Source organism: Coturnix japonica, chromosome 4, assembly GCF_001577835.2.
Source record: "Coturnix japonica isolate 7356 chromosome 4, Coturnix japonica 2.1, whole genome shotgun sequence".
Classification (NCBI taxonomy): Eukaryota; Metazoa; Chordata; class Aves; order Galliformes; family Phasianidae; genus Coturnix; species Coturnix japonica.
In genome coordinates this window covers 51212592-51228411 of record NC_029519.1, presented here as the reverse complement: position 1 = coordinate 51228411, position 15820 = coordinate 51212592, and the positions used below count along the sequence as shown (strand labels likewise).

At 43.2% G+C, this 15820-nt stretch overlaps 1 protein-coding gene across 3 annotated transcripts in view; it reads left to right on the top strand.

Moving 5' to 3' along the window:
• ALPK1 (alpha kinase 1) overlaps positions 1-15820 on the top strand; it is a 36272-nt gene that overhangs the window by 16504 nt on the left and 3948 nt on the right. For 2 of the 3 annotated variants that reach the window (XM_015861987.2, XM_015861986.2), the window contains 7 exons: positions 7589-7787; positions 9253-9312; positions 10227-10313; positions 11095-11171; positions 12180-12275; positions 12808-12912; positions 13335-15417. In XM_015861987.2, the coding sequence (XP_015717473.1) occupies positions 7589-7787; positions 9253-9312; positions 10227-10313; positions 11095-11171; positions 12180-12275; positions 12808-12912; positions 13335-15417 (2707 nt within the window). Of the gene's footprint in view, positions 1-825; positions 4998-7588; positions 7788-9252; positions 9313-10226; positions 10314-11094; positions 11172-12179; positions 12276-12807; positions 12913-13334; positions 15418-15820 lie in introns of those variants that run through there. The other variant, XM_015861988.2, reaches the window with a different exon arrangement.

Below are 15820 nucleotides of genomic sequence, written 5' to 3'. Positions count from 1 at the left end.
ACAAACACCTGCAGTAAGCTCCCGGAGAGACCTGGATAGATGGGAGATTAATGCGGTGGTAATAGAGGGGCAGTGTTCTCAGCATTATGCCCTCTCCCCAGGTAGATGGATCCTTTCTGAGATGATACCAATTATTTATTGCTGAAACATCTGTTGATAACTGCAGCTGCCCTTGTCAAACAAAGCATATCATGGGGTCATAGACCATAGGGACCTAAAATCCCACCGCATGCTCGTTTCAGACTATTCACCAACACCCCCTGAAGTCCATTGGTGACCGTCGGCTTCAATGCTTCGTCGTGTGGTTTAAAATACTTTGTAAACATTGTGCTGCCCTTCCCCGCGTGCTTTGAAGTATTATTTCATCTTCGCTGGTAATTTATATTCCAGTGCTATTGTACCATGGGAAAAAGGGAAAACCTTTTTTGTTTTCCATTTAATTGTAGAAAGACTGACATTTTGACCTGTATTATTAGTATTAGTCGGGAAAAGGGATTTTTTTCCCCTTCATTCATTCTCCCCCCCCAACCCCCACCCCCCCTTTTTTTTTTTTTTTAAATAAAATTTCAAGGCAGAGCAAAGGCTGCTTCAGTTCTTTGAATAAAAAGCAGGGAGGGAAATGAGGCTGAAGAGAAGTGATTACAGTGTGATGAGGAAAGATAAAAGTCTGAGCAACTTTTTCTTCTTTTTTATTTTTTGGCACGAGGGACAGAAGGATAATGTAAATCCCCAAAGGAAAAAAGAGATATATATAAGTCTTTGTCAGTTTAATGTTCATCAAAACCTTAAAAAAAAAAAAAAATTAAAAAAAATCATCTCTGTTTGTTTTAATTTGCCATGCTCAGAATAAGCTCATAAACTGTGATTCATTACATTTAAAAAGTGCTTTGAGATCCCTGAATGAAAGGCACTTCATTACCATAACACACTGCGTGGTGTGGAGCTCTGGCCGCCCGCGCCCCAACCGGGCCGTTCTACGCTGCACGTCACGTCAGCTGAAAGGCTCCATGAGACCAGCACAGGGAGTAAGAGGATTAGGCTTTGGCTTCAAGGGTTCGCCTTAGTGCTACACTTTAAAAAGTGGGATGCCCAGTGCTGGTGGCTGTGTGCTAGAATGACACACCAAGTAAGCAAAGCCACCCACACATGCATCCTTTTTAGAGTGCTCTTCTTCAGCTCTCCTGTGTGATCAGAGTACTGATCACAGAGTACAAACAGGGGTAACTTCCCTTATTAAAAAAAATATAATGCCTGCTGCAGGGTAAAGGCTGAGGCTGCACTTCCAAAAGGGAGACTTCACAAGCATTGCCCTTCCTGCAGATCACCCATATATGGAGGGATGGAAATACCCTTGTGCTCAGTAACCAGCCAACAGAGGGCAACATGCCCATGAGCACACAGGCTTTGATCCTGCAAACCCTAATGTGAGCTTCATTGGAGTGAACTCCAACTCTACATGCAAGTAGATCTCTTTTGAAATAATTCATGAAATGTTTGGTTGTATTTGCTTATACAATTAGAGCCCCTTGTAATGACGTGGAACACTGCTTCATTTTATACCAAACGCAGCAGTAGTTCCTTCATCCAGGTTCCGGCATTCAGCCACAAACCAGGACCTACTGCAATAGCTACCATGCAAGTGCAAAAGCAAAGTCTCAGCTTCAGAGATTTCGTTTGCTTGTGCAATGACACCGAGGACAATCATTCTCAGTTTATATTTAAATGCACTGTTGAAATGACCTTCAATCATCTTCAGTTTAAAGATTTCTGTCAGATTGCACATGCTCCCAAGACTCTCCAAAAACGGGTTTCCTCCAAGCAGCTGCGCAGGAGCCTGTGCAGGCTGATCCTAGCCCTGGTCATGCAGAATCTCCTTGCAGTTTATATGACTGTGGAAAACAATAGAGAATCAGTCCCTGCAGCCCTTGCCTGGGCCTTAGTTAATTATGTGCTGCTGGATTATCATTAGGATAATCATTTGAAGGGAAGTGCCCCAATACCCTTAGGGGTGTGCGTGGCACTTGAGAGTTTCAGCCTTTGAGAAACAGCTAAAGAGGGAGCTGAGGATTTAGTTTTCTCCTCCCCATACCTGCTGGTGTGGTAACAGGAGAACTAAAGCCCTTAGGATCTTGGTCATTCTGGATGACCTTTTGCTACCTGCCTCATAAGAGCTCTTCTTGGGTGATCTGCGTGAAGTGGGGAGTAACTGAGCACAGAGCTGTGGCTGCGGGCTGAACTCGACTCATGAAGGGCTTGGTGGTATTCTGTCCAGCTTATTCTGTGCAAACCCTGTCACTCTGGGGCTTCTTGAGTGAGAAATATTAAAAACCAGGCCCCATCAATGCAGGAGGACAGCCACCATCTCATGTGTCACTCATGCTGCCCAGCCAAGGCAGCAGCTTCAGTGGGACAACTTCAGCACTTCGGTGCAGCTGGCCAGCCCTGGTCCTGCTGACATGCAGTGCTGCAAAGCACTCACCTTCCATTGCGCATATGGGAAAACAGCAGCAGGATTTGCATAGGAAGCACCATGAGAAAAACATGAGCAGTGGTCCTGGGTACCAATAGGGTTATTGGTTTGCCTTGCATATCAGCAGGATTTACTGTTCTCCTCAGCTGATGCTTCATGGAGCCTTTCGTCCCTGGAAAAGGTTTTGAGTTGTCTTACTGGGGTCACTGTGCATTTGTTTTTCTCTTCCAACTGCATCTCAAATGGATTTTTATATTGAGGACAGTTATAGGAAACAGGCTCTTGGATCTGTAAATGATAATAGGGGTATTGATGCTGCCCTATCAGGAAGGGTTTGTCACTGGCCCTTTAACACAGTGTTCTAATGTAACACAAGGAAACACCAACAGGTTTTAATTAGTTTAAAGACTGAGTGCAGCAGGGGCAAATCAGTGCCACAAAGTTCCTGTTACAGCTACCATTGGTAGTCAGCAAAATCTTTCTGCTCCAGGGTCCCTCAAAACCCTGCTGTCAGAAAGAGAAGGGCCACAGGAACTGCTGCCCAGAATGTTTTCTTGGTGCTTTAAACGCTTTTCTTCTGTTCTTGCCCCAAAATGCTCCTCCTGAGAATTTTCAAATCCATCATGACAGTGTCTCCTGGTCCCACTGGCAAGTATTTTCCCACTGTCCCCTCAACCTACAAGCATCAGCAAGGGTGAGGATGGTGCCTCCTCTTCACGTAATGGTGAGGCGTGTGTCCTTCTCCATCCTGCAGAGGATCTGGGACATGGTGCAGCCAGGTGGGCTCTCCTAGCTCTGCTCTGCTGGAGTAAGAGACAATGGAGGAGGCAGCTGGGAACAGAACAAGGAGCATGCCCTTGACAGTAAAAATAAGGGGGGGCTGTCAGTAAAAGTGAGGGGAAGCCACTGCCCTCATCATTTCTCACTTCATGAAGGATGATGTGGCAGCTTGTAAAAACTGATCCATTCTGTGGCGTTATGAGTTGCTAATAATGGACCTAATGCTAGGCTCATTGAATAAACACCCAACTCTCTATCACCTTCAGGATGAATAACATGAGCTAATTAAGAGCTTCAGTCACTCAAGCCATTAAATTGGATCCTCTGCTGCTCTGAGCAGAGAGGAAAGTGTCCAGGAGCCTCTCATTCCTTGCTCTACAGCTATTTACTACACAATTCGCCCATCCCGTGTTGAGGCTTATCCATCTGCACATCATGGCCATGCTTTCTCCTGCCAGTCACAGAGGTGGTAGGAGGCTTAATTCATTGTTATTTGCAGAGTGTGCTGTGATTGCCAGCTGAAAGGCTGAGATTGATAGAGAAGTCCCGTGCAGTGACAGCAGCTTTGGTCTCTTGGAAATACAGGCTTTGCTAACAGTGCGTGGGGTAAAAGGGCGAGACTTCAGCCAAATCCATTGCTGTTTTGACTGTGTGTTTAATCTGACAGGGGACGAATGTAGGGGGAGAAAGAGACAGGCAATTTGTTAGGGTTCAGTGAAGTGCTAACTAGCAGTAGATCTTGAGGGAGAACCAAAGCACCTGGAAATGCCTGTCTGTGCACACAGCTTGAGTTTTTCGTGACTGCTCTTGGTTTTTTAGGATTTAAAACCTCAGCCTTGACTACAAATAAAGACTAAAATAGGGTGAGATGAATGACCGCAGGCAAACACAGGAGTCCAGAGTGCCTGCAAAACTGTGTGCACACTCCAAAAATGATTTCAACTTTGATGCTTGCAGGGGTGTTTCTAAAACAGAGACCCTTCTGCACCTGCAGGCTGCATGGGGACTTGCCTGTGGGACTGTTGCCTTATAAAGAGGGCAGAGAGAGTGGATTAAATCAATATTTCATTTATTTGGACTTGTAATTCCTCTTACATCAGCTGCCACATAAGATCTCTGCAACTCCCTTCCCCTCCTCCCCACCCTCATTTACTATGCACCAATAATTTCCCTTTGACGCGATGCTGCCAGCTCCCATGCCAGATGGCCCCGGTTCTGAGCTGCTCCCTCTCGGGAGCGGCCCCATTGTCAATGCAGAGGAGGCATCACGGCTTTGAACCCAACACTGGGACCCAAACTTCGGCCCCAGCATGAGGAGGAGTTAACCCACTAATGCAGGAAACCATGCACACAGCACACCCTCCCACTCATTGCCATTAAGGACAAGCCCTTCACTAAAGGCTGTTTTGCATTTTCCCCCACGATCCATGTATAGAAATCTCGTGCAAATTTAATTCTGTCACCACCTGATTCCACTTCCCAGGCATGAGGTTCCCTTTGTGTCCTAAACTCAATTAGACATATGCATTGAGCATCACGGACACAGATGTTAAAACAAAGTGTGCACAGGCCCTGCTCTTTCTTTTTTTCTTTCTCCCCTTCCATGTAGATGCAGATGCAGTAAGAAAGCAAGTGAACCTGTTCATCACGCTCATCCCCTCTGAAGAAAAAACTGCCCACAAGGAAGAGCCGAGCTGGGCTGAGGAATTCCAAAGTGGTGCCATTTGGCAGTGGGTGAAAGGCATGGGTATGGATTTCTGGGTGTGCTGCCGGGAATGTAATTGCAAAGCTTGACACCAATCCGTGTCCCTGTGTGCCACACAGCGTGCGGCCCGGCCTTTCAGAAAAAAAAGTAGCTGAGTTTCTCCCCCTGGCTTGACTTTTCTACATTTTGTGTCCATTTGGTTTTGGAGAGGGACACAAGAGGTTTCGGCATTGAGTGGGGAGTTAAATTATGCAGCTGCAAGACTGCCAAGCCCTTCAGAATAGGATGCTTCGTTTAGATTTTCCACAATGCTATTGAAGTGCTTATTTTCCTCCTGAAGAGACACAAACAGATGCAAACTTCTGTAAACACTTTAGAAATGAATTCAGTGAGTTTGGCCTCTCAGCAGTGCTCAATAGCTGACAGAAAAATGTCTAATTAGTGCAAGTGGAAATAATAGGGCCACTTGGATTCCTTCCATCCTCCTCCAAGTCTACTTTTCCTAGGGACTCAAAGGCCCTTTTGTTTGGTAGGTCACCCTCTCTCAGGCTTTTGTGCTCCAATCTATTAAAGGAAGAAGGGGAGGAAAAAAATAGATTAGGCGATGCTCTGTGCTTAAATATATGGCCTGTTCATGAGCATTTCGAATGGATAGTTTGCAGTGTCAGTTTACAGGTGCTTAGAGAGGGGGATTCCTCCATTGTTGACCGGCACAAGTGGGCTGTGCGTGTGGAGCTCCAGGAATCCTTTTCAAGTGCCATCCTGTTAGAAAATCCAACTCAGGCTCAGAAAGAAAAAAAAAAAAAAGAAAAGAAAAAAAAGAAAAGAAAAAAAAAAGAAAAAAGAAGGAAAATTTGCACAAATCTGCTTCACTGAAGTGCAAACAAGCCAGAAAATGCTTGAAGCAAGCTGATGCTGCAGCCCAGCGTTCATGCCATAGTCACGGCCTTGTCTCCAGATGGTTTGATATGGGCTTTCCCCACACCTCAGAGGGCTCTGTTCATTAGAAACAAGTGTTACTCAGTCAGGCTCCTGCCATTCCTGCCCTCAATCAGTTGATGATTATGCTGATAAAATCAAGAATGAGTCTTGCTGTCAGAAGGTGGTTCTCTGAACTGAGAGCAGAGAACAGAAGTCTGGCCATGGTGGAGGCAATGAGGAGAATCAAGAAGCCCAGATGGGTGACTGGAGTGATCAACAGCATCTCTGACATGATGCTCTTGGACCTGTGTGTCTACACAAGGAAGAAGGGAAGGAAACACACACTGAAGATAGAAACTGGAGATAGCTGTCCAACTCAGTGTTTTAGTGGGGATTTACACAAAGCCTTCTTGACAGTCATCCTCTGATGATGCACTGGGGTCTGAGTCACTGTGTTGCTTTAACTCTGCTCTTAGCAGATTTACTGACTGACAAGAATGCTATGAGAAACACATTATTTTTTATGATGAGGATTCATATAGTTGAAGGTGTTTCCTTCTTTATTCTTTTGCAGTTTCCCCATATCACAACACAGTACTTGAGCATTGCCAGCTCCCTGGCACTGGAGCCAAGTGGGACACCAGGAGGCAAGGCTTTGAGGGCAGCATGAGGACACTGCCATGAAGCCCAGGCAAGCCAGGGCTGTGCCTAGCACCCCTAAGACTCCATGGCTCATGGAGTGATAGGTCCTTTGTTACAGCTGATTGTTGCTTTTTGAAAGCGGTGTGGTAATGATGGCTGCTGGAATACAGAAAGAGTTACTGCAAATGCAGAAATTATTAAAGATAATCTGCAAAGGGAAAACATTAGACTCCTGCCCTCTACGTTCATTTGTGATGTACAAAGAAGTTCTGGTCCTCCATCCAAACTTGAAGCTGTATTGATGTTGGCTGTTTATAACTAGAGTCTGGTTCCACAGATAGTAACATGGTCCCTAACTGTCCCCCATTTCCTGAGGAAATTCTGTGGAAAAAGAGGAAAAGAAAAGCTGAGAGTCATATTCTTGAAAATGCAGTACTCAGACAGAAGATATTCTCATCTAAGCCAAATACTTCAGTGACCATTTTCAGTCTCCCCAGACTCCCCTTTAAACTAATTGTTATTGCTGCTATTCATCTGTTGGTTGTAATTTAAATTCATTAACAAATTGCCAAATTATATGGTTCCAAATACTGAACACCAATTACAAAGACAAGGAAAAATAAAAAGAAAAAAGAAATACGTGCGTTCAAAAAAGAAAAGAAAAAAAGAAAATAAAAAACACCCAAAAAACAGAATCTTTCGATCTTAAGAGTGAAAATATGTCCAGAATTAGTCAAATTATAGGTTATAGTAAATAGCTAATCACTCCTACAAAGACTTACCCCCTATGTAAATGCCTAGGAAGACAGAGGTTACGAGTAGAAATTTTGAGGCAGCCTTTTAATTGCTAGTTTGTGCTTCTTGTATTGTTTGGTAATTCTACCTGCTTACAAAACTGTGCAGTTGCCTTACAACAAATGATTGAGGAAATTCAATCTGCCTTAAAATGGTATGTAGAGCCCTTTTAGGAGAAGTATTACTAAAGCTGAGTATTTTCTATAAACAGTTGGCAGAGCCTTTGCTCTGTGAATTTCTTCGAGGTAGCCCCATGGCACTGGTGTTCTTTTCAGGTTTATTTGAAAGCTTCCATCATGGTCAAGGATTGTGTGACAGCAGCTGCGATTGTGTTCTTGATTGACCGGTTCCTGTACTGGATTGATGCCTCAAGCATACTCCTGAAAATCGCCAAGGGCTTGCACAAGCTGCAGCCCACCACACCCATCGGTCCTCAGGTGGTCATCCGCCAGGCTCGCCTTGCCGTCAATGCAGGTACCAGGTCCTGGGTAGACACTGCTCCATTTTCTTGGCTCAAACCCAATTAGGAGCTACTTGACTTTGAAGAAGATACTTTGTCCCTGTCTGGGGATGACATGCTTATGATCCCAGTACCATCTTTTCAAACACACAGCCCACTCCCAGCCCCCTTGGGCCCTCCCAGCTCCTCTCACTAGCACAAAGGGGCTGGTATAAAGGGCTTCAGAGCCAAAAGCAGTAGAGAAAATTGTGAAAGGGTGTGGAAAATACTAATTGGAGCTTTTGTTCCTTAACAAATATTCCCCGCTGGTTTCAAACAGGGATATCTGAATTGCTATACTTCTGACCAAGGGCCTTTAAAAAGTAAATTAGAGTCCTGGCATTTTCTCTGCACTGTCCCAGCTGCTTTTTTTCTTCTTCTTCTTTTTTTTTTTTTCTATTTTTCTTTTTTTTTCTTCCAGTGGGACCACTTGACTATGCAAACAATGCTGCTTACACCCCCACTAAGATAAATTGATTGGTTTATTTTTTAAATGCCCATCTTTCCTATAACACAGGCAACACCTGAAGGGTTTTTTATGTATCACCTTCCCACTGGGAAGATGCATTCCTATTTCTTCTGGGGAGAAGAAGATAAATCCAGAAAATCTGCTTTGAAAAGGACAACTAAGGAATATTTTATTAGCAGAAAACAGTCAGGACCATTAACTCCTTGCATAACCATTTCTCTGTGTGGCTGTGGACTTCAAATTCTCTCATTGCTGTGGTGGCTGGGAAGAGGCACACCCTGATCTATGGGCTAGTTCAGCCAGCATTTGTATCTCTTCACTGGCTGGAGCAGTGAATGAATTAACTAGGATAACTGTGACAAAAAGCAAGGTGCTACATGAATTTTGATCACATTAGACATTCAGACGTTTCCTGTAGCCCATCAAGCTGCCTCAGATGACTCTGCTATGCAACAAAACCTCTGAACCATATGACAGGTGGCTGAAATGTGGAATGCAGAATACCAGCCTTCTGTTGAATACTGCATCCTTTTATGCTTAGATTCCGGTTATATCTTGTGATCACAGAGTTCTTCTTAAAGGCAGGTAGACTTGAGTCTACCTGGAGTCAGGGCCCAACAATGCTGAGATTTAGCTGGATTGGTTCTCAAATGAATGTACAACCTTAACATCTCTCCTGAAAGAAAGCAAAGTGTTTTTCAGAAATGGGTGTCTAGCTAAAAACATTTGTTTCATCAGCATTTATTTGCAATATTATTTGATGTATGCAGAAGGTAGCCTGTGTCACAGCAATTACTGAGCACAAGGCAACACTGAGCAGCACACAATTAACTGGGAAGTTTAGGCTACTTGTGAATACAATTTCAGCACTGAGGAGTATAGTTTGCTGGGACGTTCACTAGTGAATATTTTTGTTCACACCACAATGTATGTCTTTATATTCATTTTCTTTTTGATTTGTTTTTAATTAGGTAAACTTTTAAAAGCTGAATATATCCTCAGCAGCCTTATTAATGACAACGGAGCAACAGGTAAGTATATATTTATTTTTCCAATTTCATAATTACTATTTTGGTGGGACCAATCTTAACAGTCACACAAATTTCAAATACAGCCAATCTGACATCAGTCTCTTCTTATCACCATTCTTTGCAATGCCTTTGCTGTCCAATTGCGATCACTTTAGTATGCCAAGGAAACTCAGGAAACTTAGACTTGTTAGCTAATCCTTAGTCTTCAGAGTTGACTTAGTCACCACATGCAGGTTTCTCAACAGCTATGAAAATTAAACAATTTAGCAAGCCTATTCTGGTATTTGTTGTTTTGTTTTTAATGCCAAACTGAAGTTTGGCACTCACACAGGAGTGGTCCTCATTCAAGACAGCCTTAAAGAAAATACATCACTGTTAAAGTGGTGGTTTCATTTTCTGTTATAATCAGGTATCAAAATAGATTCAATAATGAAAGACTTTGTGTAACTAATAATTCTGTTTTAATGTGAAAACCTTGCATTTCATCTTTGCAATACTCTGATATCTGGAAAGAAAATGTTTTTTGCCAGTGGTTGAAAGTATTTTGTTCCACTACGTATGTCAGTGACAACAAGAATATGCCATGTAAATCCTCCTTTTTAGTACAACTCGGTATGCTTATATACAGTGAATTTTTGTTACTTCAAAGAAGAGAGGTACCTTTCACATTTTATGTTGTTCTTATACTCTGTACAGCTGTCAATTAAGCTACATGCTTACATAGCTGTCTGCTTATATTCCTTATTGCACTATTCCTTTGTCATCTCTCCGGCTGTAAGATCTGACTCAAACCAGATGGATTCAATGGGGAGATTCCTGGCTGTTTGCTGGCATTTAGGTTGCCCTCCGAGGCTGAAAATGGCAGCAGCATTACTCTATTGAAATATCTATTGAAATTTTCAACTCTTTCTCAGGTACCTGGCAGTATGCTAAGGAAAGTGATAGGATCCTTGTTCAGTCAGTCTGCTTACAAATCAGAGGACAGATTCTGCAAAAGCTGGGTAAGGTTTGGTTTTTTTTTATTTTTCTGTAAGCATCTGTTCAAGGTTTCTCACTATTTATATATTTAAATATATATAAACATATATATTTATATATGCATTTGTTGTATGTCAAATTTTAGCTTATGTGAAACAACTGCTCAGTGTCTGTAATGCAGTCATAGAAGATAAGATATATACACATCTGTTGGAAGAAGCAAGGAACTGGAACCATGTACCAAGCAAGCACATTTTAGGAATTATTGTTTTATTTTTACTGTGGCCAGAAGTCACGGAACATCCTGAAATATCGTTCCACTTTTCTTCTAACGTTTTTACCAAATTCACTATTCCCAAAAGCATGCTATGTAGCTTAACAGAGATATATCACAGTGCTTTCCTCAGCCAATTCAAGAGAATCCCTAGCATTCAGCATTATGGACTTCTGTATCCAGGACTTTGTACTTGAGGCCATCAGCTTTAGTTTAATGATCTTGCTGTGACCCTTTATCTTCAGTGACTGCTGAACTGAAGTCTTTCATGAACATATAATGTGTGTCCATATACAGCCAAAAGCTAAAGGAAGATAATAAACGTTCACTGTCACCAAAGCAAAAAATACCATGGTTCAATGAGGAAATATTGTTGGTGGAGGATGGTTGGATTAGATGATATTGGAGGTCTTTTCTCGTACTGTTTTGAGGGCTCCTATCTCTAGGAAGTGTAAAATGTGCCTAGCCTGTTGAAAGCTACCTGGAAACAGAGGTATGTTCAGTAATTGCTTTTTTCTGTTTTATTCCAGGGATGTGGTATGAGGCAGCAGAGTTAATTTGGGCTTCAATTGTGGGATATTTCAAACTTCCTCAACCAGATAAAAAGGTAAGTTCCCCTTTTCATTCTAGATAACCTTGCCAACCTAATAATGATTCCAGATTAGCGTCTGTTTACTTCAGTCATGTCTTTTAGAAATAGTGTTTCAATCATGCATTTCAGACACCATTAACACTCAGGGCAAATATTCTGGCTGAAGTATTGCACATCACTTATGCATGAATGCACAGGCTTAGGGACACCTTTTTTCCTGCAGGGGAATGAAAACGATCGTTTTCATTAAGCAGGATCATCTGAAGTGAAACATCACCTAGGATGTCACAGGTGCCTCTGACAAGGACTCACTAATCCCAGAATGCTGCCCTAGGTTTTTGTTTTTTTTTCTAGGGCTACAGCTGAATTTATTTAGCCAGTAACTGAGCTGTTTGCTGGAGGGTTCGCAAGCTGTCCTATGCTACCAGTTGTGAGAGATGAATATCCTCTGGCCCTGTGGTACCTAAACATCTTGCAACAGATAGCATATCTGTATTTAACACATTTGTGAGGCATGGTCACACTAATCTTCCCACTGCCAATGAAGCAGCAGTCACACCTTGTGCCCGTAGCTAAACAGGAATGTGAACATAAAGGTCTGGTGAGTCCTGGGGTGATGCTTTAAAAGTTTTTGTAATTGTACTCCAGCAGAGAATATACCACAAAAACAGACCACATCACCTCTCCCGTACCTTCACTGTCAAAAACAGCACCTAGGAAAAACAGCTAAGGAAAATGCAGTGCTGTTCAAGTCTCTGTGGAAACTCAGAACTAGTAGCAATTAGGATAGCTGCCACTTAAGGAAACTCCTAAGTATGTACCAGGATGCACTTTCTGCAAGTTCAAATTGATAAAACCCTACCACTCTGAGATGACCGCTCTGACTTTCTTCACAGTGCTTCCCTTCAGAACTTTGTTTTGTGTGTTTTTCCTGGTTTGTTGCACATACAACCTAACTTACTGCAATCAACAATTCACAACATAGGGGAAAAACTCTACCATTACTTTCCATTTCTTTTTCAGGGAATTGCGACTTCCTTGGGTATTCTGGCAGATATATTTTCTTCCATGAATGAGAAGGATTATGTGCGTTTTAAAACCAATGCTGCAATTAACCTGGTAAGACTTGGTTTGTTTTTTGTGAGTGTGGATTCATCAGACAAATTGTATGTCATTGTCTCAAATTCACCCACAACTTGTCCATCCTCCAGTTTCTCTTCTTTGCTGAGAGGGCTGAAGCAAATTCCATTGTTCCCATTGGAAAAGTTTATTAGCACCTAGATAGAAAATTGCCTAGCTCCAGGAAAAAGAAAATAGTGAGAATAACTATTGTGTGTGTGTGTGTATGTGTATGCATGTATAGTACACAGATGATTTACAGAGCCAAGCTGGACACATCTATGGTAAACTTAAGTAAAAAGTCTTCTTCATAAATACATGTGGTTGTTGTGTCAGATTTTATGTCCTGCTCTATGATTCAAAGGCATCAGAAACCTACAAATCCAAATGGATTCTTATGGCTAAATCCCAAGCTACCTCCATCCAGTCAAACAGGGTTGCCTGTCAGATAAATCCTTCACTTTGAAAGGAGAGCTGCTAAGATTGAGCTTCCTCCCTTGCTTTTTTTTTTCTTGTTTGTTTGTTTCACCAGACCCTTCTCCAGGAGTCCAGCCATCGCTTGCTATCAGCTGCTGAAGCCTGCAAACTAGCAGCAGTCTACAGCCAGTACACCTCACTGTTTGTGCTAACAGCTGTGGTGAGTTCACGTTCTGAAAGAGTTATGTGTGTAAGAGAACAGTCCAGGCTATTAAATTTGGCTTTAATATAGCTTCCAAGCTTCATACCATAGAGTATGCTCCTATCTGTTTTGTAGTTGCTATGAGTTACACTGGACTCTAATCTGAAGCTAAGCAGGTGGGAAGAAAGCAATATCTATCCATAGAGTAAGGATGGACTTTCAAGACCAAATGGGAGTGCTGCTTCTCCTCTAACTACAAATACATTTCAAAGGTGAAAAGGAAAGACTGTTTCCCCCTAGAAACACAACAGCAAGCAGTTAGAGCCACTATTTGCTTTCAGTTGTAAAAAGGAAAGAAAAATGTTTTTTTCCTTTTCTCATTTATTTGTGACAGAGATGCAAGTTTCTAATTCCTGGACTCCTCTTTTCTTCCCTCCCAGAACATCCGTGGAGTGTGTTTGCTGTCCTATAGTCACTCCAAGGACTGTCCACCAGAAAGGAGAAAGTTCTACTTGTCCGAAGCCAAAGAATCCTTTGAGATAGGCCTCCTCACCAAGAATGATAACAGTCGTGTCACCAGCAAGCAGGAGCTCCATAGTTTTATTAAAGCTGCTTTCTGCCTCACAACTGTGCATCGATGGCTCTATGGGGAGAGTGAGAAACTCCGTGAGGTGGATCGACTTTGCAGAGAAGCCATAGCAAAACTGCATACCTACAGCACTTCATTTACAGAAGAGGAAGAGAAAGGAGTGCTTGCAGAAGAGATCATGTCTCTGATCACATCTGTTAAGAAGCTCCTACAAGTGGAAAGCTTTCCTAATTCTGATGCCAGGTCTTATGTGCCAGACAGTTATAAAGGGGCAGTGGAAAAACCTGTCCTGCAAGGGGAAGCCGACTTTGAGAAAATCCTTGCCATGAATTCTCAGCATCATCTGTCAGTGTGTGAAGTGTTTAAAAATCCTTGCAGAATTAACAAAAACACACTGGGAGAAACCCACATGGCAGCTTGTATCACAACTTTAAAAACAGAAACCAAAAATACAGATACCATGTGTACCACTGAAGACACAGCGTGCCAGAGAAAGGGTGCAGGAAAGTTTAGTACACCAGAAGAGGAAAGTAGCTCAGGAAAGCTCAGTGGACAAACAAGAAACAAGCAGAGAAGTTCTGATGTAAGGAATATTTCCATTGAAAAAAGGACCAAATTGTTAGAAAGCGTAATAATTGATGAAAACAGCATGTTCAACAGGTGGCAAAACAGAAGTCCAACCACTTCTTCAGAGAATGACTGGTGCAAGCTGTCACTGTCAAGTTACTCTTCCAGCTGGGAGGAACTGAAGTGCGATAGTAGCAAAGAGTCACCCAGTAGAGGACAGCAACAAGAAAAAGGCTCAGTGGAGGAGCAATGCTGCACAACAGAAACAGATGAAAATGGTCAATCTGCTTACATGTGCTCATTGCCACTCAGAACTCAGTATACATCTCCTCAAGAGCTTCCATATAGTTGTTTAAGGTCACCTCAGCCTTTCTTAGAGGTAGACACAGCCCTATCTAGAAGGCTTAGGGAGAAGGCTTCTTTTGGGGGAGCAAAGCTGAGAGAGGGAGAGAACTCTTCAGGAGGGAAAGAGGAGACGAATCACACAGACTTAGAGAACAACTCAGTTCCTTCCCTCACCGCTCCTTCTTATCCTGCCAGGGTGGAGGGGGAGGAGGAGTGTTCTTCATCCTCCTGGGAGGAGCTCGAGCCTTGGGTAGTGGCCGCAGGACCGAGGGGCGCAGGCTGCAGCACCACGGACAGCGCCAGGGCGCACCACCTCCTCTCAGGGACGGCCGTGCCCCAAAGCACCTATGCGGGGCGGGACCCGGGGGGAGAAACCCTATACAGCACGGGACACCCCTCGCCCGACGTCAGGCATCCCACGAACAGCGCTGCTGCTGCAGGATCTACAGGCAGTGAGCCGAAACCGGAGAGCAGCTCCTTCGTGAGTGAGTGGCTGAGGAAACCTGCAGCCACGGCCGGACACAGATCTGTCAAAATGCTTGATGTTGACCCCCAGGCAGAAACTGTAGATGACACTGAATTTGATTTCATCAGTACTGGAGAGTTAGTAAACAGTTCTCCCAAAGTGATCACTCCAGAGCTTCAGGTGGCTCTAGGTGCACCAACAGGTTTGCCTTTGTGGGGAAACACATCGATAACAACACACTTTGACTGTGCCACAACTGAAGAAGAAGAGGAAGAGGAAAAGCTTCAGAGCAGCAAAAGATCATTCCGTTCATCACTGAGTTCAGGACACAGTTTAGCCCAGATGCCCAGCACTTCCCCTGAAGGTCCATTTCTAAACCCAAAGGGAAGCAGTCTTGTCTTTGCACCTGGGAGAACCAAGGAAGAAATCCTTGATGCTCGGATTCTGAGGGATGATGACTATATGCAGCTGCTGGCAGGAGTAGAACATAACTGGCTTGTCCAGAGACTGATGCCTACTGGAGTGTTTAAGTCTAAACAGCTTCATAAAGCATACTGTAAGTTTCTTCACAGCAACAGGCATTTTCAAGCAATGCTACTCCCATAGAAAACACCTTTTACTCAGGCTTTTTAACCTCATACTTTAGCCACCTCTTTCTAGGGTTTTATTAGTTGTTATTCTAAGAGGTTTTGTGCAGCGCTTTTAGTAGCAAAAGAACACATCCTTGAACCATTCTCTCCTATTCCTTCTTACTCACTTGCACATCACTGACATCTTCATAGAGATGGGCTCCATCTCCATGACCACTCCACCCCTGCTGCTTCATTCCTTCATGCAATAAGTATCTCAGGTCAGTTGGTGCTTTGTGCCAGTCCATCAAGTAATATTTCTCCCTTTCCTTAAGCCCATTTAGATTCCACATTTCATTCTGCAAGGTATGCACTGAGACAATGATTATT